General features: G+C 42.5%; 1 protein-coding gene across 12 annotated transcripts in view; it reads left to right on the forward strand.

Moving 5' to 3' along the window:
- The first annotated feature begins 875 nt into the window (after positions 1 to 875).
- Positions 876 to 26,136, forward strand: part of cep43 (centrosomal protein 43) — an 84,948-nt gene continuing 59,687 nt past the window's right edge. For 4 of the 12 annotated variants that reach the window (XM_078230092.1, XM_078230094.1, XM_078230095.1 and 1 more), the window contains exons 1-3: positions 1,077 to 1,285; positions 21,594 to 21,647; positions 22,534 to 22,588. In XM_078230092.1, the coding sequence (XP_078086218.1) occupies positions 1,205 to 1,285; positions 21,594 to 21,647; positions 22,534 to 22,588 (190 nt within the window). In that variant the 5' untranslated portion in view covers positions 1,077 to 1,204. Of the gene's footprint in view, positions 1,286 to 21,593; positions 21,648 to 22,533; positions 22,589 to 26,136 lie in introns of all 12 variants that reach the window. The other 8 variants (XM_078230098.1, XM_078230102.1, XM_078230096.1 and 5 more) reach the window with 6 other exon arrangements.

Below are 26,136 nucleotides of genomic sequence, written 5' to 3' on the forward strand. Positions count from 1 at the left end.
GTAATAACAATTACAATGTTACTTGTGACAAAATGGATTCGATATTGGTAGAAGAAACATAGAAAAACTACAGCACAAACAGGCCCTTCGGCCCACAAGTTATGCCGAACACATCCCTACCTTCTGGACCTACCTATAACCCTCCACCCTATTACGCTCCACGTACTCATCCAGGAGTCTCTTAAAAGACCCTATTGAGTTCGCCTCCACCACCACTGACGGCAGCTGATTCCACTCGCCCACCACCCTCTGTGAAAAACGTACCCCTAACATCTCCCCTGTACCTACCCCCCAGCACCCTAAACCTGTGTCCTCTCGTAGCAGACATTTCCACCCTGGGAAAAAGCTTCTGAGAGTCCACCCGATCTATGCCTCTCAACATCTTATACACCTCTATTAGGTTTCCTTTCATCCTTCGTCTCTCCAAGGAGAAAAGACCGAGCTCCCTCAGCCTATCCTCATAAGGCATGCCACTCAATCCAGGCAACATCCTTGTAAATCCCCCCTGCACCCTTTCAATCTTTTCCACATCCTTCCTATAGTGAGGCGACCAGAACTGAGCACAGTACTCCAAGTGGGGTACTTACAAAAGGACATGCTGTCCAAACAAATTACAACTAATTTGACAATATACTAAATACAATAATAATAGCAAATAGTGGCACATTTAAAATGCCATTTTAAGAGACGCTCTTAAAAGTGCGGTGTAGGCATACTCAATGGAGGCATTCAAAAGGGTATTAGATATTTGAATGGAAACAATTTGAGAGCGTGGCGTAAAATGCAGGGGGAAGGCACAGAGTCGTATGCTCCTTTGAGGAGCGGGTGTAAACACGATGAGCCAAATGACCTCCTCTGCTCCATAACAATATAGTGATTCACAGCGAGGAAGAGCAGCCGCAAACCACCGCCTGGGCTCCCGGGCTCCGCGTGCCGCTAACCGCCGCCCGTAGTCCCACTCGCGCGCTCCCCTTCACAGACCGTTACCACTAGCGCTCCATTCGCGCCTTACATTTCGCCAAACCGCCTTATTCGTCAACAACCCTTCCACTGAACACGCAGGCGCCGCCGGTGATGATTAGGAAAACATTACGTCCAATTTTATAAATAATGTTTTTTTTTAAAGGGTCAATAAAAGAGTGGCGCTGTTAAAGAGCTGTTGCGAATGGAGCACTAGCGAGGCTTGGTCGGTTGTCCTGGTAAGATGTCGGCGGAGGAGGACACAGAGCTGCGCGACTTGCTGGTTCAGACACTGGAGAACAGCGGCGTCCTCAACAAGATCAAGGTAAGCCGCCTCACCGACTAGGCCGCAGGCGCGACAAAACCGCCGGTGAAGTTTGATCACCCCGTGATGAGTTAATTTAATGGACGGACATGGAGCCGGTGGACTACTCGCCTGTATTTATTTTTACTGATGTAGCCGGCTCTGAGATGCAAGCTGAGTTTTATAATTTCAAACCCTCCTTCCCCCTTCTGCCTTTCTCCATCTTTCCCGATAAGCGACAGACCGCTCCGCCCAATTCACTGTCCGAGCGTCCCCTCACTTGCGCTGCATCCACAGTACTCATTGTGCACCCTTCCTAAGTTTCCCTGGTGAAAGATTACGAAAGGAAACCTTACCAAGGACCATAATAAATACGGAAAATGCTAGATAAACTCAGCAGGTCTGGCAGCGTTTGTGCAAGAGAAACAAAGTTAACGTTTCGAGCCCTTATGATCCTTCTACAGCACAGGTTCTTGATAAGTACCAAGTGTGTCAACTCGCAAGGAAATGAGTGGGACAGATTCTCAACTTTTAATGCACATACCATGTCTTTCGCACGCAAACTGACTGGCGGTTTAGTGCAGAAATATCTGTACTTGTGGTGTACTGTACAATATTTTTAGTACACACATCTAGTTGACATCCTAATGCAGTATGAGGGAGAGCTGCATTGTCCAAGGTATTAATTTGTAAATGAGATGTTATACTGATGCCTGGTCTGTCTTTTGGCTCAGATGTAAAAGAGCCTGATATCATTGTCAACTTTCATGCTTCAGTTGCCACCACAACATCTGGCATTCTTTTGCTTGAAAAGCAACGTTAAATGGTGATGTTAAAAACTGAAAATGCTGGTAATATGGGGGTTAGGCAGCATCCCTTCCATCAGAACTGATTTTTTTTCAGTAATTGTGCGTGGATTCAAAACAAAGGATTATTCCATTGAATAAGTTGGAGCCATTTCTGAGGATGGAAATATGGCAATGAAAACGTTTTTGGTAGATGTGCATTCAGTCAAAATTTTGAACTTGCATGCAAATAGATCAAATGCCAACTCAATTGATGAATATGTTGATTCACCAGAATCAACTTCGATTGATCGTGCAGCTGTCAGCTATACTACAGCATCGTTTGAGACTCGTTAAATGGCCTTGTTGAAACAATACTAAATTTGTTTGGGTCATGTTCTAAATTCTCTGAAGTATACATACTAATAATTTAACTTTTTCTCATCCTGAGCCATGTTGATTGGCTGACTTGTGTGTGGTCAGAAGTCATTTTGAAAATTGGGTATTGAAAAAGTTATCCTTGTAAGAACAAGCCAACTTTTATTCATTGATGAAAATTGACTGCAATTCTCTCTGATCATAAGCAGAGGTCACTATTTGAGTCTCATACTTGTGCTAATTCACACACAATCAGCAAAGTGAAGATGTTCGGGTTAGGTGGATTGGCCATGCTGAATTGCCCCTTAGTGTCAGGGAGACTAGCTAGTGTAAATGCATGGGGTTATGGAGATAGGGCCTAGGTGGGATTGTTGTCGGTGCAGACTTGATGGGCTGAATGGCCTCCTTCTACACTGTAGGATTCTATAATTGCATGACTGGAATGTTGGTGGTGTTCCATTTCATGGGACATTGGTACCAGTAATGGCACAGGCAGGAGCTGTATCACTGGGATAGCTTAACTGAACTGGCATTTTAGTGGAAAGGATAAATAAAGCTATGAATAAAGTTTTAAATGATAAGTGGTGTTAGATCTGGCAAACATACCAAAAGTTTGAAGATTTAAAAAAATGAGTGAAGAAGAACAACCCAAGGTAAAAAAATAATAACAGAAGTGGTCAGGGAACAGATAAGTTTTTAAAAATGATGGGAATGATGAATAAAAACAAATCGAATTGCCAGTACAGTTATATGCAACTAAAACAAAATGTGAAACAAGAGGCAATAATTCAGTGAGGAGCCTGATGTAGTAGGGCTAACTGAATCATGACAAAACAAAGAACAGGACGGGCAGTTAAATATTACAGGGTATAATATGAGGAAGGATAGTTCTACTAATTAAGGGATAACATAACAATAGAAAAAGGGACATTTTGAACCAGATCCATTTGGAGTGAAATAAGGAGTATTTTACGGACTACCTAATAGTGAAAGGGATGTGGAGGAAGAAATACATAAACAAATCTATAACTTGAGTAAAAAGGTAGAATAATCATGAGAGATTCCAGCTACCCCAATTAAAAGGTGGAAAAAGTTTTTCAGTAATTTACTCCTTTCTTACACAGTATATATGGAATTAAACTGTTGAACCTATTAATGGAAAATGAACCATGGCAGATCAGAGATAGAACCATAGAACATTACAGCACAGAAACGGGCCTTTTGGCCCTTCTTGGCTGTGCTGAACCACTCTGCCTAGTCCCACTGACCTGCACCTGGACCATATCCCTCCACACCCCTCTCATCCATGCACCTGTCCAAGTTTTTCTTAAATGTTTAAAGTGAGCCTGCATTCACCACTTCATCTGGCAGCCCATTCCACACTCCCACCACTCTCTGTGTGAAGAAGCCCCACCCTAATATTCCCTTTAAACTTTTCACCCTTAACCCATGTCCTCTAGTTTTTTTTCTCCCCTAGCCTCAGTGGAAAAAGCCTGCTTGCATTCACTCTATCTATACCCATCATAATTTTATATACCTCTATCAAATCTCCCCTCATTCTTCTACGCTCCAGGGAATAAAGTCCTAACCTATTCAACCTTTCTCTGTAACTCAGTTTCGCAAGTCCTGACAACATCCTTGTAAACCTTCTCTGCACTCTTTCAACCTTATTAATATCCTTCCTGTAATTAGGTGACCAAAACTGCGCACAATACTCTAAATTCGGCCTCACCAATGTCTTATACAACCTCACCATAACATTCCAACTCCTATACTCAATACTTTGATTTATAAAGGCCAATGTACCAAAAGCACTCTTTACGACCCGATCTACCTGTGATGCCACTTTTAGGGAATTATGTATCTGTATTCCCAGATCCCTCTGTTCTACTGCACTCTTCAGTGTCCTACCATTTACCTTGTATGTTCTACCTTGGTTTGTCCTTCCAAAGTGCAATACCTCACACTTGTCTGCATTAAACTCCATCTGCCATTTTTCAGCCCATTTTTCTAGCTGGTCCAAATCCCTCTGCAAGCTTTGAAAACCTTCCTCACTGTCCACTACACCTCCAATCTTTGTATCATCAGCAAATTTGCTGATCCAATTTACCACATTATCATCCAGATCATTGATATAGATGACAAACACTAGGACCCAGCACTGATCCCTGTGGCACACCACTAGTCACAGGCCTCCACTCAGAGAAGCAATCCTCCACTACCACTCTCTGGCTTCTTCCATTGATGTGGAGATGCCGGCGTTGGACTGGGGTAAACACAGTAAGAAGTTTAACAACACCAGGTTAAAGTCCAACAGGTTTATTTGGTAGCAAAAGCCACACAAGCTTTCGGAGCTCCAAGCCCCTTCTTCAGGTGAGTGGGAATTCTGTTCACAAACAGAGCATATAAAGACACAAACTCAATTTATGCTCTGTTTGTGAACAGAATTCCCACTCACCTGAAGAAGGGGCTTGGAGCTCCGAAAGCTTGTGTGGCTTTTGCTACCAAATAAACCTGTTGGACTTTAACCTGGTGTTGTTAAACTTCTTACTGTGTTCTTCCATTGAGCCAATGTCTAATCCAATTTACTACCTCTCCATGTATACCTAGTGTTAAGTTCGTTTTCAGGAGACTTCTTACATTCTTGAAGCAAACGCAAACACCGACTGTTGTCCGAAACACGAGTATTTTATTGGTCTTGCATGTAAGCTGGCAACTTTTGCTACGTAACTTCCATTCAGTGCTGGGAGTCGGTTAGCAAAAGTCCCCAGATACAGGGGGCGGTCCCCTTTTATACCATTCGCGTGCTTACAACATTCTACATTAATACGTCATTCGGGGCGTGATTAGCACTGCTGCCATTAGCCAATCAAGTCCCCCAGCAACACTTAGTTACAATTAACTTCCAATCACATTCCTTCACAAACTAAGCCCATTACTTCATTGTTTCGGTTCCTCTTTTTGAAGCTAAGCAGACCACATAATTGGCTATTTTCTCCTTCTTGGGGCTTTCTACATACACTGGCTAACCACAAACTGAGTGCAGCCAGTCACGTACTATTTCCCAGTGACCACAGCGCAAGCACTAAGTTAGCCATTTTAGAAGGGCAAGGAGGCCGAAGCTGAATGTCAAATTAGCTTAAAATGGAAGAAGGTGCTGTTAGCTGCACCCTACAAGCTCTTGTAACATGAGATGCCCAAGATTTCAACCCTTTAACATCTCACTAGCGACTGAACCTTCCTAACTATCCTCCCATGCGGGACCTTGTCAAAGGCCTTACTGAAGTCCATGTAGACAACATCCACTGCCTTCCCTTCATCCACTTTCCTGGTACCCTCCTCGAAAAACTAATAGATTGGTTAAACATGACCTACCACACACACAGCCATGTTGACTCTCCCTAATAAGTCCCTGTCTATTCAAATATTTGTAGATCCTATCTCTTAGTACTCCTTCCAATAATTTACCTACTACTGACGTCAAACTTACCGGCCTATAATTTCCCACATTACTTTTTGAGCCTTTTTTGAACAATGGAACATCATGAGGTATCCTCCAATCATTCGGCACCTCACCCATGGATACCGACATTTTTAATATATCTGCCAGGGCCCCTGCAATTTCAACACTAGCCTCCTTCAAGGTCCAAGGGAATACCCTGTCCGGTCCTGGGGATTTATCTACTCTGATTTGCCTCAAGACATCAAGCACCTCCTCCCCTTTAATCTGTATAAGTTCCATGACCTCCCTACTTGTTTGCCTTATTTCCATAGACTCCATGCCAGTTTCCTTTAGAAAATACGGATGCAAAAAACCCATTTAATATCTCCCCCATTTCTTTTGGTTCCATACATAGCCGACCACTCTGATCTTCAAGAGGACCAATTTTATCCCTTACTATCCTTTTGCTCTTAATATACCTGTAGAAGCTCTTGGGATTATCCTTCACCTTGTCTGCCAAAGCAACCTCATGTCTTCTTTTAGCCCTCCTGATTTCTTTAAGTAGTTTCTTGCATTTTTTATACTCAAGCATCTTATTTGCTCCCTAATGCCTATATATGTCATACATCTCTCTCTTCTTCTTTCAGAGTTCCAATATCCCTCGAGAACCAAGGTTCCTTATTCTTATTCACTTTGCCTTTAATACTGACAGGAACATACAAACTCTGCACTCTCAAAATTTCTCCTTTGAAGCCTCCCACTTACCAATCACATCCTTGCCAGAGAACAGCCTGTCCCAATCCACGCTTTTTAGATCCTTTCTCATTTCTTCAAATTTGGCCTTTTTCCAGTTTAGAACCTCAACCCGAGGACCAGATCTATCTTTATCCATGATCAAGTTGAAACTAATGGCATTATGATCTCTGGAACCAAAGTGTTCCCCGACACACACTTCCGTCACTTGTCCTAACTCGTTCCCTAATAGGAGATCTAATATTGCATCCTCTCTAGTTGGTACCTCTATATATTGATTTAGAAAATTTTCCTGAACACCTTTTACAAACTCTAACCCGTCTAGACCTTTAACAGTATGGGAGTCCCAATCTATATGTGGAAAATTAAAATCCCCTACTATCACAACTTTATGTTTCCTGCAGTTGTTTGCTATCTCTCTGCAGATTTGCTCCTCCAATTCTCGCTGACTATTGGGTGGTCTATAATACAACCCCATTAATGTGGTCATACCTTTCCTGTTTCTCAGCTCCACCCATATGTCCTCGGTAGACACCCCCCCCTCCCTCTGCCTCTATCCCATCTGAAACATTGGAACCCTGGACATTGAGCTGCCAGTCCTGTAGCCAAGTTTCACTAATGGCTAAGATGTAAACATTTAAACAGTAACAGTGCGCTGAATTATGCTCTGTGATCCCTGCACACCACACCCCATCCCACTGGCTAAAAATTCCTTCTCCCACATGCTTTCCCTCCATCCATTCCATGTAGCTTATGTTTTCAATTCTGCTCCTTATCATTTCTCACATAGTTTGGCATTTAGTTGACAGCCTTGCATTGTATATAGTTGACAGCCTTGCTTGGGGCCATTTTCCGCTTGGGGGTCTGACTTACTGCAAGTGAAAGCACTGCTCTGGTGAGATTATAAGAAGTTGAGTGGGGTTACAGTTAGTGAGGTGGCTGAAGATGTGGGCGTTTAAGGACATTTCAGGGAGTGACTTATTTTCGCAAGGTTATCATAGAACACAGAAAAAATACAGCACAAACAGGCCCTTCGGCCCACAAGTTGCGCCGGTCATGTCCCTACCTACCTAGGCTTATATATAGGCTTACCTATAACCCTCAATCCTATTAAGTTCCATGTACTCAACCAGAAGTCTCTTAAAAGACCCTATCGCGTTTGCCTCCACCACCACTGACGGCAGCTGATTCCACTCACCCACCACCCTCTGAGTGAAAAACATACCCCTGACATCTCCTCTGTACCTACTCCCCAGCACCTTAAACCTGTGTCCTCTCGTAGCAGCCATTTCAGCCCTGGGAAAAAGCCTCCGAGAATCCACCCGATCGATATCTCTCAATATCTTGTACACCTCTATCAGGTCACCTCTCATCCTTCATCTCTCCAAGGAGAAAAGACCGAGCTCCCTCAACCTATCCTCATAAGGCATGCCAGCCAATCCAGGCAACATCCGTGTAAATCTTCTCTGCACCCTTTCAATAATTTCCACATCCCTCCTGTAAGGAGGCGACCAGAACTGATCACAGTACTCCAAGTGGGGTCTGACGAGGGTCTTGTAAAGCTGCATCATTATCTCCTGACTCCTAAACTCAATCCCTCGATTGATGAAGGCCAGCACACCATACGCCTTCTTAACCACCTCCTCTACCTGCGAGGCCGATTTTAGAGTCCTATGGACCCGGACCCCACGGTCCTTCTGATCCTCTACACTGCTAAGAGTCTTACCCTTGATATTATACTCCTTCATCCCATTTGACCTGCCAAAATGGACCACTACACATTTATCCAGGTTGAAGTCCATCTGCCACTTCTCCGCCCAGTCTTGCATCCTATCTATGTCACGCTGCAGCTTCTGACATCCCTCCAAATTATCCACAACACCACCAACCTTCGTGTCGTCGGCAAACTTACCAACCCATCCCTCCACTTCCTCATCCAGGTCATTTATGAAAATGACAAACAGCAAGGGTCCCAGAACAGATCCCTGGGGCACACCACTGGTGACCGACCTCCATTCAGAAAAAGACCCATCTACAACCACTCTCTGCCTTCTGCAGGCAAGCCAGTTCTGGATCCACAAGGCAACAGCCCCTTGGATCCCATGCCCTCTCACTTTCTCGAAGTCTTGCATGGGGGACCTTATCGAACGCCTTGCTGAAGTCCATGTAAACTACATCTACCGCTTTTCCTTCGTCAATGTGTTTAGTCACATTTTCAAAGAACTCCACCAGGCTCGTAAGGCACAATTTGCCTTTGACAAAGCTGTGCTGACTACTTTTGAGCATACTAAACTTCTCTAAATGTTCATCAATCCTGTCCCTCAGGATCTTCTCCATCAACTTACCAACCACTGAGGTTAGACTCACCGGTCGGTAATTTCCTGGGCTATCCCTATTCCCTTTCTTGAATATAGGAACCAGATCCGCAATCCTCCGGAACCTCTCCCGTCTCCATCGATGACGCAAAGATCATCGCCAGAGGCTCTGCAATCTCTTCCCTCACCTCCCACAGTAACCTGGGGTACATCCCATCCGGACCCGGCGACTTATCTATCTTGATGCTATTCAAAATTTCCAACACTTCCTCTTTCTTAATGTCCACATACTCAATCTTTTCAGTCCGCCTCAATCCTGTAGTACAACCACCCAGGTCTTTTTCCACCGTGAATACCGAGGTAAAATATTCATTAAGCACCTCTGCTATTTCTTCCGGTTCTGTACAGACTTTCTCACCTTCACATTTTATAGGTCCTATTCCTTCACATCTCATCCTTTTACTCTTCACATATTTATAGAACGCCTTAGGGTTCTCCTTAATCTTACCTGCCAAGGCCTTCTCATGACCCCTTCTGGCTCTCCTAATTTTTTTCTCAAGTCCCTTCCTGCAAGCCGTATACTCATCTAGATCCCTATCATCGCCTAGCTCTCTGAACCTTTTGTACGCTTTCCTTTCCTTTTTGACTAGGTTCAGCGCAGCTTTCGTGCACCACGGTTCCCGTAACCTACCAAAACCTCCCTGTCTCATCGGAACGTTGTCATGCAGAACTCCAGACAAACATTCCTTAAATCTGCCACCTTCAGTACTTTTCCTCGAGAATACCTCCTTCCAATTTATGCCTCTAATCTCCTGCCTGATATCCCCTTACTCCAGATAAACACTTTCCTAGCTTGCCTGATCCTATCTCTTTCCAATGCTAGCGTAAAGGAGATAGAGTTATGATCACTATCCCCAAGATGCTCCCCCCCTGAGAGATCCGACACCTGTCCAGGCTCATTAGCCAGTACCAGTTCGAGTACAGCCTCTCCTCTTGTAGGCTTATCCACATGCTGTGTCAGGAAACGTTCCTGAACACACCTAACAAACTCCTCCCCATCCAAACCCCTTACCCTAGGGATATTCCAATCGATGTTTGGGAAATTAAAGTCTCCCATCACGACAACCCTGTTATTACTACATCTCTCCAGGATCTGTTTCCCTATCTGCTCCTCAACATCCCTGTTACTATTGGGCGGCCTGTAGAAAACACCCAGCAAAGTTATCGACCCCCTTCCCGCTCCGAACTTCCACCCACAGAGACTCCGTAGACAATCCCTCCACGGCTTCCACCTTCTCAACAGCTGTGACACTATCCCTGGTCAGCAGTGCCACTCTTCTCTCTCTTCTCCCCCCCCCCCCCCCCCCTTTCTGAAACATCTGAAACCCGGCACCTGAAGTATCCAGTTTAAAGTCTCCCCAGTAGCCTTAGCCAACCTTCCTGCCAGGATATTGGTCCCCCTGGGATTCAAGTGCCACCCGTCTTTTTTGTACAGGTCATACCTGCCCCTAAAGAGGTCCCAATGATCCAGGAACCTGAATCCCCCTGCTCCAGTCCCTCAGCCACGCATTCATCCTCCACCTCACTCCATTCCTGCTCTCACTTTCCCGTGGCACAGGCAGCAATCCTGATATTACTATCTTTGCGTTCCTCCTTCCCAACTGTCTATCTAACTCTCTCTATTCTCTTTTCATGACCCCTTCCCTCTTCCTACCTATGTCAGCGGTACCAATATGTACCTCGACCTCTGGCTCCTCTCCCTCCCACCTCAGGATATCTGGGACGTGATCAGAGACATCCCGGCACCAGGGAGGCAGACCACCATCCGAGACTCCCGTCTGCCTCCGCAAAAACGCCTGTCCGACCCCCTTACTGTTGAATCCCCGATTAATACTGCCTTCCTCCTCCTTTCCTTAGCCCTCTGAGTTACAGGGCCGGACTCTGCTCCAGAGACACGGCCACTGCTGCTTCCCCCAGGTGGGCTGTCCCCCCCAGCAGTACTCCGACAGGAGTACTTATTGTGATGGGGCACATCCACCGGAGTGCTCTCTATCACTCGAGCTTTCCCCTTCCTGGACGTTACCCACTTGTCTGCCTCCCGTGGCCCTGGTGTGACCACCTGCTGATAGCTCCTGTCTATCACCTCCTCATTTTCCCTAATCAGACGAAGATTCTCGAGCTGCAGTTCTAGTTCTCTAACATGGTCCCTTAGGAACCGCAGCTCGACACACCCATCACAGATATGGACGTCCGGGAGGCCAGGAGCCTCCAGGACCTCCCACATCCTACATTGGGAACAACAGACTGGCCTCGCACTCATAATTTCCCTTCTTATTTCAAGCAATTATTTCAAGTTATCCTCTAGCAATCTTCAGATTCAAATTACAGCAGCAGATTTGCTGTGAGAAAACCCAAACACCTTGGGCACTGGTGATAAAGAGGCTAATTTAGCATTAGAATTCATAATGGGGACTAAAGAGATGGCTGAGGAATTAAATTTGTACTTTGCTTCAGTCTTCACAAAGGAAGACATGAATAATGTAATAGAAGTGCTGAGAGAAACATGTTTTAGTGAGGAGCTGAAAGAAATCAGCATTGGTAGAGAAATGGTTTTGGGGAAATTGATGGGATTAAATTTCACAAATAGAATGGGAATGGAAGGTTATTGACTCCGTAAGTGCATCCGGTTTTAGTTCAGGCAGGTATCATGATCGGTTCAGGCTCGGAGGGCCAAAGGGCCTGTTCCTGTGCTGTACCTTTCTTTGTTCTAAAGGTTGGATACATCTCCAGGTCCTGATAATCTTCATCCCAGAGTACTTAAGGAAGTGGCCCTGGAAATAATAGATCCATTGGTGGCTATTTTCCAAAATTCTTTGGACTCTGGAATAGTTCCTACAGACTGGAGGATAGCCAATATAAGCCCGCTATTCAAAAAGGGGGGTAGAGAGAAAACGAGGAACTGTAGACCAGTGAGCCTAACGTCGGTACTGGGGAAATTGCTAGAGTCTATTATCAAGGATTTCATAACTCGGCATTTGGAAGGCAGTGGTATAATCAGCAAAGTCAGCATGGATTTACAAAAGAGAAACCATGCTTGACGAACCTATTGGAATTTTTTGAGGATGTAACTAATAGAGTTGACTGAGGAGAACCAATGGATGTGGTTTATTTAGACTTTCAGAAGGCTTTCGACAAGATCTCACATAACAGACTACTATGTAAAGTTAAAGCACGTGGGATTGCAGGTAATGTCTTGAGATGGATAGAAAGCTGGTTAGCAGATAGGACTAGTGGGGTTCCGCAGTGGTCTGTGCTAAGACCCCAATGGTTCACATTATATATTAATGATTTGGAAGAGGGAACTGAATGTATTATCTCCAAATTTGCAGATGATACAAAATTGGGTGGGAGGGTGAGCTCTGAGGAGGATGCAGAGATGCTTCAGCGTGATTTGGACAGGCTGTGTGTGTGGACATCTGCATGGCAGATGCAATTTAATGTGGAAAAACGTGAGGTTATCCACTTTGGTAGCAATAATAGGAAGATAGATTATTACTTGAATGGGTGTAAATTGAGAGAAGTGCATGCTCCGTGAGACCTTGGAGTCCTTGTGGATTAGTTGCTGAAAGTAAGTGCGCAGGTACAGCAGGCAGTAAAAAAGGCAAATGGTATGTTGGCCTTCATAGCAAGAGGATTTGAGTATGGGGATAGAGATGTTTTGCTGCAATTGTATAGGGTGTTGGTGAGGCCACATCTGGAGTATTGTGTGCAGTTTTGGTGTCCTTTATCTGAGGAAGGATGTCCTTGCTATAGAGAGAGTACAGCGAAGGTTTACCGGGCTTGTTCCTGGGATGGCAGGTCTGTCATATGAGGAGAGACCAAGTCGGTTAGGATTATCTTCATTGGAGTTTAGAAGAGTGACAGGGGATCTCATAGAAACTTATAAAATTCTAACAGGGTTAGACAAGGTAAATTCAGAAAGAATGTTCCCAATTGTGGGGGAGTCCAGAACGAGAGGTCATATTTTGAGTATAAAGGATAAACCTTTTAGAATTGAGGCGAGGAGATATTTCTTTACCCAGTGGGTGGTGAACATGTGAAATTCACTACCACAGAATGTAGTTGAGGCCAAAACGTTGTCTGATTTCAAGAAGATGTCAGATATAGCTCTTGGGGCAAAAGGGATCAAGGGATATAGGGGGAAGGGAGGATCAGGATATTGAATTTGATGCTCCGCCGTGATCAAAATGAATGGTGGAGCAGATTCAAAGGGCCAAATGGCCGACTACTCCTGCTTCATCTTTCTATGAATTAGCCAAATTTATAACACATTCCTAATCTATGCTGCTGTTTTTCTTTCAATGCATGCGGTTTAAAATGGTGTTTCATTCCATGATATATGGGTTTTTGCCAGCACAGTGTCTCCTGCAAATTATGTCATTGGTTTTCTGCACATGCGCAGTCAGGCTGTAATCAGTGGCATCTTGTGTGGCCATTTTGTGTTCGCAGGAGGCATTACCTTGAAGAGATGGGAGTTCTCATGATGTTCATGACCAACACTGTCCATTATCCAGGACAGTAAATAAAAATAACTGATCATTTATTTTCAGTGTGTGGAATGTTTTCTGTATGTGTAAAATTGACTCATAGCTTTGTATAATATTTATTACACTACGGAAAGGTGATTCATCATGTGAATCAATTTAAGGTATTTTAACCTTTGCCAAGTTACATATTTCAATTTTTCTTTTTACTTACTCTCTTGTTCTACAATTCTAAAATGGGAGAAGTTGAGCACTCTGGTCATCTATACAGCAGTAATGTGTACTCGTATCATCTTTTTAATGCACGCAGTGTCTCAACGTGCATAAATGACAAGTGCACACCTCATCCTCTTTTAATTTCAACTTTCTCAAATAGCAAGTTTCACCCCAGACTTCCATTGCCTTAAAGTTTTGTACAGTACGTGGTCTCACAACACCAGGTTAAAGTCCAACAGGTTTATTTGGACTTTAACCTGGTGTTGTGAGACTACCCCAGTCCAACACCGGCAATTCCACATCAAAGTTTTGTGAAACGTTTCATGTAGGATTTAAATATTGTGCATTTTAAGAAATGTATTTGTGCCATCATCCTTCTGAAGAGATGGTTTTATACTTTAACTTTTTTTATGGTGCCAATTGTCTACAGCCAGCAGCCCACCTGTTGATACTGCAGAAGGTTAATTGCTCCTAATTATTGGAATGTTTGTTTTAATCTGGGCAAATGCATATTGTTATTCTTAGAGTTGTTCCCTGAGGTTTCAGAGTAGGGTTTGATTGGGTTGATTGACAAGACCCATGTGTGTGGGTGGAACGAGGATTGCGCGAAGAAAAAGCAGGTAGTTGCGGTTTGAATTTGAAAGAGAGCAATAATTTTTTTTTCTCTCTGGGAATTGGAGTCTGGAGTTTGCAAAAGGCAAGACTCGCTCTCTCGCTCTCTCGCTCTCTCGCTCTCCCGCTCTCCCGCTCTCCCGCTCTCCCGCTCTCCCGCTCTCCCGCTCTCCCGCTCTCCCGCTCTCCCGCTCTCTCGCTCTCTCGCTCTCTCGCTCTCTCGCTCTCTCGCTCTCTCGCTCTCTCGCTCTCTCGCTCTCTCGCTCTCTCGCTCTCTCGCTCTCTCGCTCTCTCGCTCTCTCGCTCTCTCGCTCTCTCGCTCTCTCGCTCTGTCTTCTGCTGTGTAAAGACAGGTTTTCATCTGGAGGCTGCTGTCTGAGCGTCAGAAGACAGGTGTATCTCTGTCAGAGGTTAAAAGGCTGGAGGACTGGGAATTTGCATTAGCCTGTGTGTCTTACTAACTGATTCTGAGGAGGAGTACGTCTATGGGGATATTGCTTAAATTTGAACTGATAGAATTCTTAACTGCTAGCATTTTTCTATCCAAGTATTTCAATTGGTAAAAATTCTACAAACTTTTTTGTTATATTTGAACTTGGTTGTTAAATACAGTTTGTTTTAATAAAAGCTTCCTAGTGGATCAACAGGGTCAACACCTGGAGCAAACCACCTTATACTCGTACTAATGCCAAAAATTTTTTTTAAAAGCGTTTTGGCGAACTTCATAATGTACCTTTGGCGTTTCTGATCTGGCCCCTAACAATACTTCCTAGAGATTTGGAATGCTTATTTTATGCCTTTTTGATATTCACTTGAGATGTTGTTATAACAAAAATGAAGCATTTTCATCCATAGAATTTAGTGTGGCATAGCAAATGTTTAATTTTGTTATGGTAGGTAATAGATTAAAAACCAACTTCACCTATATAAATCATACCTTTATTTGATGCATTTAGTTTGTCTTTTGTGCCAGTTAAATATGTAGGAAGAACTAAACCATTCCATTCAAGTACTAACATTTTGTGGAATTAATTCCAATGTGAATCTGATTTTGCTTTTTTTAAACATAACAGACATATATTTAAATCAAATTACTTGTATATAGTCCTTAAACCCATCTTGTTCAAATTGGGGAGTTAGTCCCATGCATTTGACAAAAGTTATACATGTCGAGTATCTTGCATAGTTGAGGGGAAAAAGAATGGATGCAAAATATTTAACTTTTATCACAGTTTAATGAAACAGTCGTAAACATATTATTTTACTTGAGCTTGTGAGATTTAATACATTCTGTAAAAATATATGACTGCAGCTATTTGCTCAATCTGTTGTTTAACAAATGTGTTAAACAGTTAAATCTTGAGTCAAAGTCCAGTGATGTGTGCCCTGTCACTTTCCAAAGATGAGGACACAGGAAATAATCTAAAAAAGATTTTCTGAGCAAGTCATGACAATGAATTTTGCTTGGATATCTGGGCTCACAAAAACATTCTGGAATGTAGGAAGCTGGAACTTGACTGCCAGAGTATCCTGAGATGCAGAAATCAAACAATAAGTGGAGTAATGAAACGCCAAAGACACAACGCTTCCTCAAAACTAGTCGAGCAGGTGGGATCAACCGCTCCAAAAATATGTTAATACTAATTGCTAGGTTGTTCACATAAGTAATCCTCATATTTGTACCTAATGATCAGTTCCATTATTTCGCAAATTGTTAATGTAAGTTTAATGAAGCTTTAGTTATCTGGGTTTGCTTTGTTGCCTTTTTTTAAAAAATGGGTACCCTGGTGATTTTCTTGCAATCCATTGGGACTTCCTTTGTCATAATGAGAAAACAATAAACACAATCAGCTCCTTGTAGACTTTGTCCTTAACCTCACAGTGCTCTCAGGTATGTACCAACTCGGAGAATTTATTAGCTTACAGCTCTTTGCAAATGACATCAATATTAAAATAATTGTGGCACTTCCTATCGTGAGGGGGTTTTAACTTTATCCTGTAGAGGCAAACAACAGTATAATTTATGGAATATAGTACCCATACCCTCTTCAGTGATTTTTGGTATTGTGGGCTACAGTTACTTTCTCTCCTGTCTCCAGATCAAATGTATTAAATGTGGAGTCTCTGCTTGAAAGATTCTACATGAAAGGTTCCATACAACCTTGAGGCAATGGAAACCCGAGGTAAAACCTACCATTTGAGAAAGTTGAAGTTAAAGGAGGATGCGGTGTGCACTTGTTATTTATACAAGTTGCGACATGATAAGTGGAGCAACATTGTGGGACAGTGCATTGCATTAAAAGATGCTATGAGTGCACTTTACTGCTGTGTGGATGACCAGAAAAGTTTCCCCTTTAGCATCAATGTTTTGAGAAATGTATTTGTAATTTCTCTGAAATAATAATATTAAAGGGGAAGTAAAGTTTTCAGGTGAATAAATATTGAACCAATCTGGCATTGATTGAACTTTTAAGATTTAAATGTCCTGGGAGCTTGGAGGCAGCCTAGTAGGGCCTGTCTTGTTTTTGGTAGTGTTAAGTAGAACCAGTTATCGTCAGGCGGAGCTGATTTCAAATTAACTTGAGGGAAACTATAAGGCAACTGATTTCTCACTTTAAACTGGAATCTATTCTCTCTATAATTCAAAAAATCTGACTTGTTGTTCTATATGATTGATGGGGCAGTAACACAAATAGATGCATTAACCAGATGAACATGTTGATGCCAGGAGCACAAGCTATTGGAATTGCATCGCCTATTTTTCTGTTGTGCATCGATTCATCAGTGCCCCTCATTTACAGATTTTCTTTTATATTTGTCCACGGGATTTGTGTGTTACTGGCAAGGCCAGCATTTATTGTCCATTCCTAAATACTCTTGAGAACATAGTTCTGAACTGCTTTCTTGAACTACCTCAATCTATGCAGTGAACATATACTCTTAGTGGTGTTAGGAAGGGAGTTTCAGGATTTTGACCCAGCCATAGTGAAGGAACTATGATATATTTCCAAGTCAGGATGGTGTGTGACTTGGCTCCTTATTTAGCGGGGTTGGACCTGGCATGATAAGAGATATGCTGGGCTATGTATTTACGGATTGTGCTGGAACACAATTCTACTACTGTTGGCGTGTCATCCTTGGTGTCCTGGCTAATATTTATTCCTCCGTTAACATCACAATCAAACCATCTGATTATTATTGCATTGCTGTTTGTGGAAATTTACTGTACTCAAATTGGGTGCTGCATGTCCTACAGTGACTACATTTCAAAGATACTTCATTGATGGTAAAGTGCTTTGAGAAGGTGGTTATTGAAAAGTGCTATACAAATGGAAGTCTTTATTTCTGATGACCCATATTGTCTCATGGATTCTCAAATTTTAGCTGCTAGATCTTTTCTGAATCTATTAAATTTAGCACATTAATAGTGCCAAAGAACATGGTGGCCAGTGTCCTCAATGTATGGGAAACCCTCTGCAGAGGCCATGTGCTGATCACCCTTTCTGATATTGAGATAGGTAAATGGGTGAGGACAAGATCAGAAGGTCTTTCCCTTTGTGTTTGTTCACTTGCCATCGGCCGCAGGCCCAGTCTAGCAAATATGTTTTTCAGGAAGCAGTTGATTCGGCCAGTATTGCTGCTGCTGAGCTACTCTGTTGAAGAACGTTGAAACCCCCTCCTACCCAGAGGACATTCCAGGCATTCAACATGGAAGAGTCTGAAGGGTAATTGATGGTAATCAGAAGGAAGTTTCTTTGCTCATATTCAACGCTGTAAGACTGTGGGGCCCAGATTCAATATTGAGGATTCCCTGAGTCACCCCTTCCTGTATACCACTGTCTTGCCACCTGAAAGGCACAGGACATACCTAGGATTGGTGATGGAGTCTAGGGTATTGGCTGAAAGACTTGATTCTGTGAATATTACTGTCATACTATTACTTGACTAGTCGGTGGGATTCTCCCAATATTGGCAGAGTTTCCCAGATGTTTGTGAAGGAGTTGGGTGTGCCTTTATCCAGTGTCCAGGTCGATGTCTGGTGGTCTAGATTGTTTTGTTATAACAACTTTTTGTAATGGTTTGATGCAAGTGAGTAGTTTTCTAGGCAACATCAAAGGGCAGCCAAGAGTCAAGTAAATTGCTGTGGGTCTGGACTCGCATATAGGCCAGAAAGGGTAAAGACAGCAGATTTCCTTCCCTAAAAGATATCAATAAACCAGATGAGTTTTTACCATAATCCGGTAGTTTCAAGGTTGCCGTCACTAAAATTAGTTTTTTATTGCAGATTATTCAATTTAAATATTTCAGCTGTCATGCTGGGATTACAATTCATGTTTCCAGAGCATTCCTCCAATTATATAATAACTATGCTACTGTTCTCTTCATGATTTAAATATCGCATTTGGCAATCACAATTTAACAGATGATAAACAGCATTTTATTTTAAATTAAGCATTGTTTTCTGATGATCTTTGTAACTTGATTTCTCTGTGGGGGGCGGGGGGGGGGGAAGAAGAGAGAGAGAGAATGTTGGAAATTTGAAAGAAGTTGGCAAGCTAGAGGGAAATGTACACACCAGAACACTTCCTCACTGAGAACTCTGTGGTACTAAATGGACAGGTCAAATTAAGTGCAGCTCTACCTCCTGGATTCAACTTTCCTCAATGTGGTCTCTTTTCTAGCTGTTAGGAAAGAACTATCAAGAATTGAAGCTTCTCTCATTTTTCTAACAATTAATTGTGCACAACAGTTTAGTGCTTATCACAATGCAGATGTTCTATAAATGATTGTGTTCAAAGTTGCAAAAGATTTCTATATTAATTCAAAAAGTTCATATACCATATCAACAGTGAAGTTGGTTTTGCTTCTGTCATGGACTATCATTGCTTAGAACACTGTTGTTTGTATGCAGTTATTGCATCCAGAGTAGGTGAAGCTGTTGAAAATTTGTGAGTTGCTCTTGGAACGCATAAATAAGCATATAGACACAGCAAGCAATTAGGAATGCAAATTGTATGTTAATTTTTACAAGGGAATTTGGTTGCAAGAATAGGGAAGTCATGCCACTATTGTATTGGGCTTTGAGTCCATACTGGTATGCACAGTTTTGGTCTCTGTCATATTTAAGGAAGGATACACTTCTATTGGAAGAAGTTATAGAGGGGTGTAATGACCTAACTATGTTAGGGGTTGCGGGTTTTAAACAAGAAGTAAAAATGTGGTTTGCACACTTGGATTCGAACTAACAACAAATTTATTGAAGGAGCTGGTGCTTCTCGGCCTTTTGGCTAAGATCAAGTGTAGTCTGCAGATGCTGCACTTGGTAGTGGTCATTGGGCCAGATTATAAGCTTCATATGAAGCAATTTTTAAAAGTGGTATCTCGGCCTTTTGGCTAAGATGCAAATGAGATCAGGCCTGGGGAGGCGGAGACGTCTGCCTACTCCAATCAGCTTGGCTCATGTAGATCAGGCCCAAGACAGGGTAGAGGATTGCATGCCCTGTCTTGTCAGCTTGGATCGGAAATGTCTCAACTTGTTGAGACTCTGAATTGGACTTGATTTGATTGAATTGGAAAAGTATTTAAAAAAAAGCTGTTGCCTGTACAAACTAAAATTAAAAGTAGGAGCTTCTGAAACACCCAGTGACATCACCATCAAATCATGTAACCTACTCTTCAAGCAATCATGCACCTATTTAAATATATAACAAGGATTTACTGACAGAAGGCTGAGTAAACTGGGCCTATACTCTGGAGTTTAGAAAAATGAGAAATGATCAAATTGAAACATATACTATTCTAAAGAGGCTTGACAGGGTAGACATTGAGAGATTGTTTCCCCTGGTGGGGCAATCTAGAACATGGGGGCACAGTCCCTGAATAAGAGACTCATCATTTAGGTTTGAAATGAGGAGAAATCTCTTCACTCAAGCTTTGCAATTTTCTATCCAAGAGTTTTATGGATTCTCCATTGTTGAATATATTTAAGGCTGTGATTGACAGAATTTTGGTTTCTCGGAGAATTGAGGGATGTGGGGACCAGTTAGGCAAGTGAAGTTGAAGCCATGATTGGCGGAGCAGCATCTAGAGGCCACAAGGTCTACACCTGCTTCTATCTCCTTTTGTTCTTAGCAGAGACCCACAAAGTGGTCAAATTAGTATCTTTATTACAACATTTCTGGTTATTTTGCCGGAGATTGTAACGCAATCAAAACTTCTCAGTTTAGAAAAAGCTACATAAAGCCGTCCATATGTAATGGTTGTTGGTGGCCTGCTTCCCAGTGAGAGTAGGCTCCACCCCTACTGACAAAAATCACATCTGTGTTTTACAATTGTGACTGGGAGCTCGCCCAAAAAATCGGTGCGATTCTCTCCCGTTTTTTTGCTAATATTGCCCCTTTGTTTGAAATCTACCAGCATTTATCATCGAAGAAAAAAACCTCCTAACTAATCTTGTTCCGTGACCAAGTCCTTGTTTCGGATTCAGGTTTCATAGCAACATTATAACTGCACCGCCAGAGTCTTGTGGTCATATGCTCATTGGCCCTTGACTCCAGACTTTCTACCCAGTCTATGCTGATGTATTCTTTTAATTCACTTGACAGGCTTTCAAAAACATTTTCATTCAAATCTTGTGAATCTTAATTTTTAGCACAAAGAATAGCTTTTCAATAATTTGTACCAAGTAATTGCCCTTGCCAATTTGCTACTCTTTTTTTAATAAAAATGCATTTATCTCATCTGCCCCCCACATTCCATTCCTCTCATGCCATTCCCATTCCATTCTTGGAATCTTCAGCCATCCCTCACGGAAACAGTCTCTCCATCCAGGGTAACTTTATTGTTGGACTCCTCTTACCTTCCGTTGTTTTTGTTCTCTGCCAACATTTCCCATTCTGCTTCTGCGCCACCAACAACCATTAGTAATCACACATGCTGCACACACTCTAGTCGTTCACGTACACCAGGCACCATGCACTAAATAAATTCACAAACAGACTTGCCCCTCAAATTAACCAATCAAAACAGCCTGGGAGACAAAAGCTTGAGTATTATTACACACAAATTCTAAAGATCTACTCTTTGTGTAAAGTAAGAATAAATGTCAGTTGAGAGTTAATCTAGATGGAACATATATTGAGTATAAGGAAATTTGAAAAATGTCACGAAGTTCCATTGCTCGTCTAATTTTAAGTCTAAATCTTGAGCTGCTGAAGGATTAAAATGGAGAGCTAACTTATTTTCTCATTCTTTGCAGATTAAACTGAGTATTTTCTATTTCAGGCTGAATTACGGGCAGCTGTATTTTTGGCACTTGAAGAACAGGAGAAAGTAGAGGTAAGAGTTGCGGAAATATCTTGTGTGCATCGACTCTAACAAACTTTTGTCATAAATTTTGAAGACCTCTATAAGCTCCTCTTGCTTGCAGATAATGAGGATAGAAAACAATCGGGAAGAAATTGCCCTCTAGTTCATCGCTGGGATTAGGCAAATGGAAATTGTACTTGTGTAATGCCTGCTGAGTTCCCAATATGCTCCATCTACAGGAGCAGTGACATGTTATGAAGGGCTACGCTGCAGCCATTTTGTGCCACAGTCAAATCAAATAAACTAACCAATTAATCTGGGCCAAATGGAATATTCGCAGGTGTTATGACTTTAAAATTTGATTAATGTTCAGTGTTACATTCCTGAAAGCACCAGAGGTAATCTAACCTCCTTATCAATGTTAAAAGGATTGGCTAAATGTGTATAGAGATTCGTTTTAAGACATGGTTTAAATGCCACTATCAAAAATAATAATTTCCATGCAATTCTTTGTCCTTCAGCTTCTTTCCATCACCATTCTGCACAACTAACATGCAAACATTGTCCAGTATATTTATTCTTGCCCTTTTCTTAGCGTTTCTTGTAAAATATACTTATGTAATAGACTCTGGCTTTAACTGCCCTAAGTTTAGATAACAAAAGTTCACAATTACGATTATCAGAAATAAAGTTTGCAAAAGAAAGGAAAGATTAACCAGAGAAATTGGAAAGCCAAAAAAATACTTTGACAGAATATAGGACAAAGTGAACAGGAAAACAAATGAGAAGATGATAAATTGCAAAGCTGACAGAAGCAATAAGTAAAAAATGAAACCATGAATTTAATTAGAAAAAAGGAAAGTTTTAATGAGGTAGAATTTGGGCTTCAAGCAACTAATTCTAATTTATTTTACAGAACAAAACACCATTGGTTAATGAGAGCTTGATAAAATTTTTGAACACTAAGGATGGTAAGTGTTTTAACTGAATTTGTCAAATAAAATAGGGACACTATTATCCTAATATAGACTGGAATAGTAGTAGTGTAAAGCGGGGGGGGGGGGGGATTTTTAAAAGTGTGCTTGCAAACCAATGGGAAAGGAGGCATCACTGCAGCTGGAACTGGGTAAGGAGATGGGTCAAGTAGATCAAACGTGGGGCAGTGATCATAGTGTAATAAGATTTAGGTTAGCTATGGAAAAGGATGGGAGAAAGCAAGAATAAAAGGAATTGGGGGAGGCCCAGTTTCAGTCAGGTGAGAACAGGTAAATTAGAATGTAAGATTGACAGGCAAAACTTAACAGAATAATGGACTTCCTTGAAAGGTGAGATGGTTTGGGTACAGTCAATACATTCCATGGAAGAAGAAAGGTAGCAGAAACAAAGTTAGAACTCATTGAATGAAGAAACTGATAGAAAGCAAAACGAAGCAGAAAACGGTTGCATATTACAGATTTGGGTTGATTTAATATATGTGAAAACCAGGCTGAATTAAGAAAGTTCGAAGGGAAGCCAAGAGAGAAGAGACTGGTCACCAACATAAAAGGGAATCCAAATCTCTTATCTAGCCATTTAAATAGAAAAATAAGGGGTGAGACAGATTAGGAATCAAACAGATAATCAATGCATGTAGATAGAGGACATGGCTGAGATATGAAAGAGTCGCATGCTGCTTCTCTGACTGCACACATGTAGATGTTTCCGAGAGGTGAAATTGGTCTGTGGACATGAGATTCTTGTGTAGGACAATGTGGGACTGCCGTTGCACATCAGCAGACACACGTCCTTGAAAGAATGTAGGTCCGGTTTAAGAAGCAAGGGAACCTTGATGACTGGGGAATCTCCCTACTGCTACAGCCTTCATCCGCCATCACAGCCATTGATATTGCATGAGTATTTTCCATCTGATCTATCGTTGACTTGTTTAGGATTGTGCTTTGTCTGGTTCCTCCGCTCTGACTTTACTGTCATAGCTGACTCTGCCAGGACTATAAGACTCCTAACGACAATGCTCTCGGGATCAACGGAACACTCCAGCCTCTCAACCACCCTTCCACTTCCAATACTAAAGTGTGACACCAGAGGCAAGGGGATCCCTGTACTCCCCAACCCCAGGCATAGTACTGATCCGACTCGGTGACATCGGAGGGTCCATGTGTCCAGTAGCATGATGCTGTCCATGAAGACCAGCTCGGCATGGAAATGGGCACAGGAATCCAGCCTACTTGGCAGTGGTGAGCAGCGCATCAACAATAGCAGAGCCAGGCAGCTCCTCGTTAATGTCCCAGTCTGTCACGCAGGGGGGTGGGGTTTGATTCCCCGACTGGGAGTTACAAATTGTGACTGATGGTGCCCCGCTATGGGTTTTCATGAGCAACACGGTGGCACAGTGGTTAGCAGTGCTGCCTCACAGCGCCAGGGACCCGGGATCGATTCCCGGCCTGGGTCACTGTCTGTGCAGAGTCTGCACATTCTCGCCATGTCTGCATAGGTTTCCTCCGGGTGCTCCAGTTTCCTCCCACAGTCTGAAAGACGTGCTGGTTAGGTGCATTGGCCTGCTAAATTCTCCCTCAGTGTACCTGAACAGGCGCTGGAATGTGGCGACGAGGGGATTTTCACAGTAACTTCATTGCAGTATTAATGTAAGCCTACTTGTGACACTAATAAAATAAACTTAACCAGGAGCAACCAAGCACTATGGCAGAAAGTTGTTGCATTCACCCCAAAGTCTGGTGAACTGAGGGCTGCCTTGTGCACAGTACTCATCGAATTTTTTGCTGGCGAGCAGCTGTTTTAATGAGCATTCATGAGCTGCAAATGAATGTAAATGGTTTTTGCACCACCTGCCAGTGGGAAGGAAGATTGACCTGTATTAACCCGCCATTAGGAGAATTGCAACATGATTTTACACCAGCTAGTTTCCAGCTTTTTGACTTCCATCAGATTCACTGCACCCATCCACAACCAAACCTACTGCGGGCTACTTGGGAAAATTTACACCATAGTAAAAGAGGTGGTACTGTCTATACTCGTGTAAAAATTGACTTCTTGAGCCCAAATCTTTGGACAAAGGGGTCGACGTATATTTGATTTATTATTGTCAGATGTATTGGCATACAGTGAAAAGTATTGTTTCTTGCGTGCTATACAGACAAAACATACCGTTCATAGAGCACATAGGGGAGAAGGAAAGGAGAGGATGTAGAATATGGTATTACAGTCATAGCTAGGGTGTAGAGAAAGATCAGCTTAAAATATGTTCGGTCCATTCAAAAGTCTGATGCAGAAGCTGTTCTTGAGTCGGTTGATACTTTTGTGTGTCTTTCCCGATGGAAGAAGAGATGTCCGAGGTGCCTGGGGTCTTTGATTTTGCTGGATGCTTTTCCGAGGCAGTGGGAAGTGTAGATGGAGTCAATGGATGGGAGGCTGGTCTGTGTGATAGACTGGGCTACGTTCACAACCCTTTGTAGTTTCTTGTGGTCTTGGTCAGAGCAGGAGCCATACCAAGCTGTGATGCATGCTTTCTATGGTGCATCTGTAAAAACTGGTGAGAGTCAGCGAACATGCTGAATTTTCTTAGCCTCCTGAGAACGTAAAGGCGTTGGTTGGCTTTCTTCCCCAAAGCAACAGCATGGAGAGACCAGGATAGGTTGTTGGTGATCTGGACACTGAGAAACTTAAGACCCTTGACCATTTCCACTTAATCACCTTTGATGTAGACAGAGGCATGTCCTCCACGACGCTTTCTGAAGTCGATGACTATTTCCTCATTTTACGGACATTGAGGGAGAGATTGCACCATTTCACCAGATTCTCTATCTCTTTACTGTACTCTGTCTTGTCATTGTTTGAGATCCAACTCACTACGGTGGTGTCATCAGCAAATTTGAAAATGGAGTTGTATACACAAGTAATATTTTGGAAGGGTTGAAATCCATGCCTGTTTGATCGTGGCTATCACACACCCTTGCTTGATCATGGTCCAGATTTTGAAGGCATTTGTTTCAGATCTCCTACTCAAGATAGTTACAGTCATATCATCATGAAGCCATTGAAGGATTGTAATTAAGTTTCTTGGACATACAAATCTTTAGAGTACAATCCACAGAGCCTAATGATTTACTGAGTCAAATGCTTTGGCCAAGTGAAGATTACCTGGTATTGTTTTTGACATTTTTTTCTTAGATTTGTCTGGCAACAAAGTCAATGGCAGAGATTCTGCTAGAAGGTCTAATGGCACATGGTGTCTCTGGGAGGACTTGTTCCCTGCTGTGGACAAGAGGAAAATACCTTGATAGTTTCCACAGCATGATTTAGCTCCCTTGAGTTGTTCTGCCAGACAATGAAGGCTGCTTGTCAGCGTCACTTTTGTTGAACCAGTAGTCTAGGTGGCAATGATGTTATAAAGGGATAGTGACAGTTATCACATTCCTGAAGTAGAGTTATTTCCCCCCCCCCTCCCCCCGCGCATCCATAGGAGCCTTGCTCTGAGCAAAAGCCCACCAACTTTGAAGATTTC

Source organism: Mustelus asterias, chromosome 15 (genome assembly GCF_964213995.1).
Source record: "Mustelus asterias chromosome 15, sMusAst1.hap1.1, whole genome shotgun sequence".
Taxonomy (NCBI): domain Eukaryota; kingdom Metazoa; phylum Chordata; class Chondrichthyes; order Carcharhiniformes; family Triakidae; genus Mustelus; species Mustelus asterias.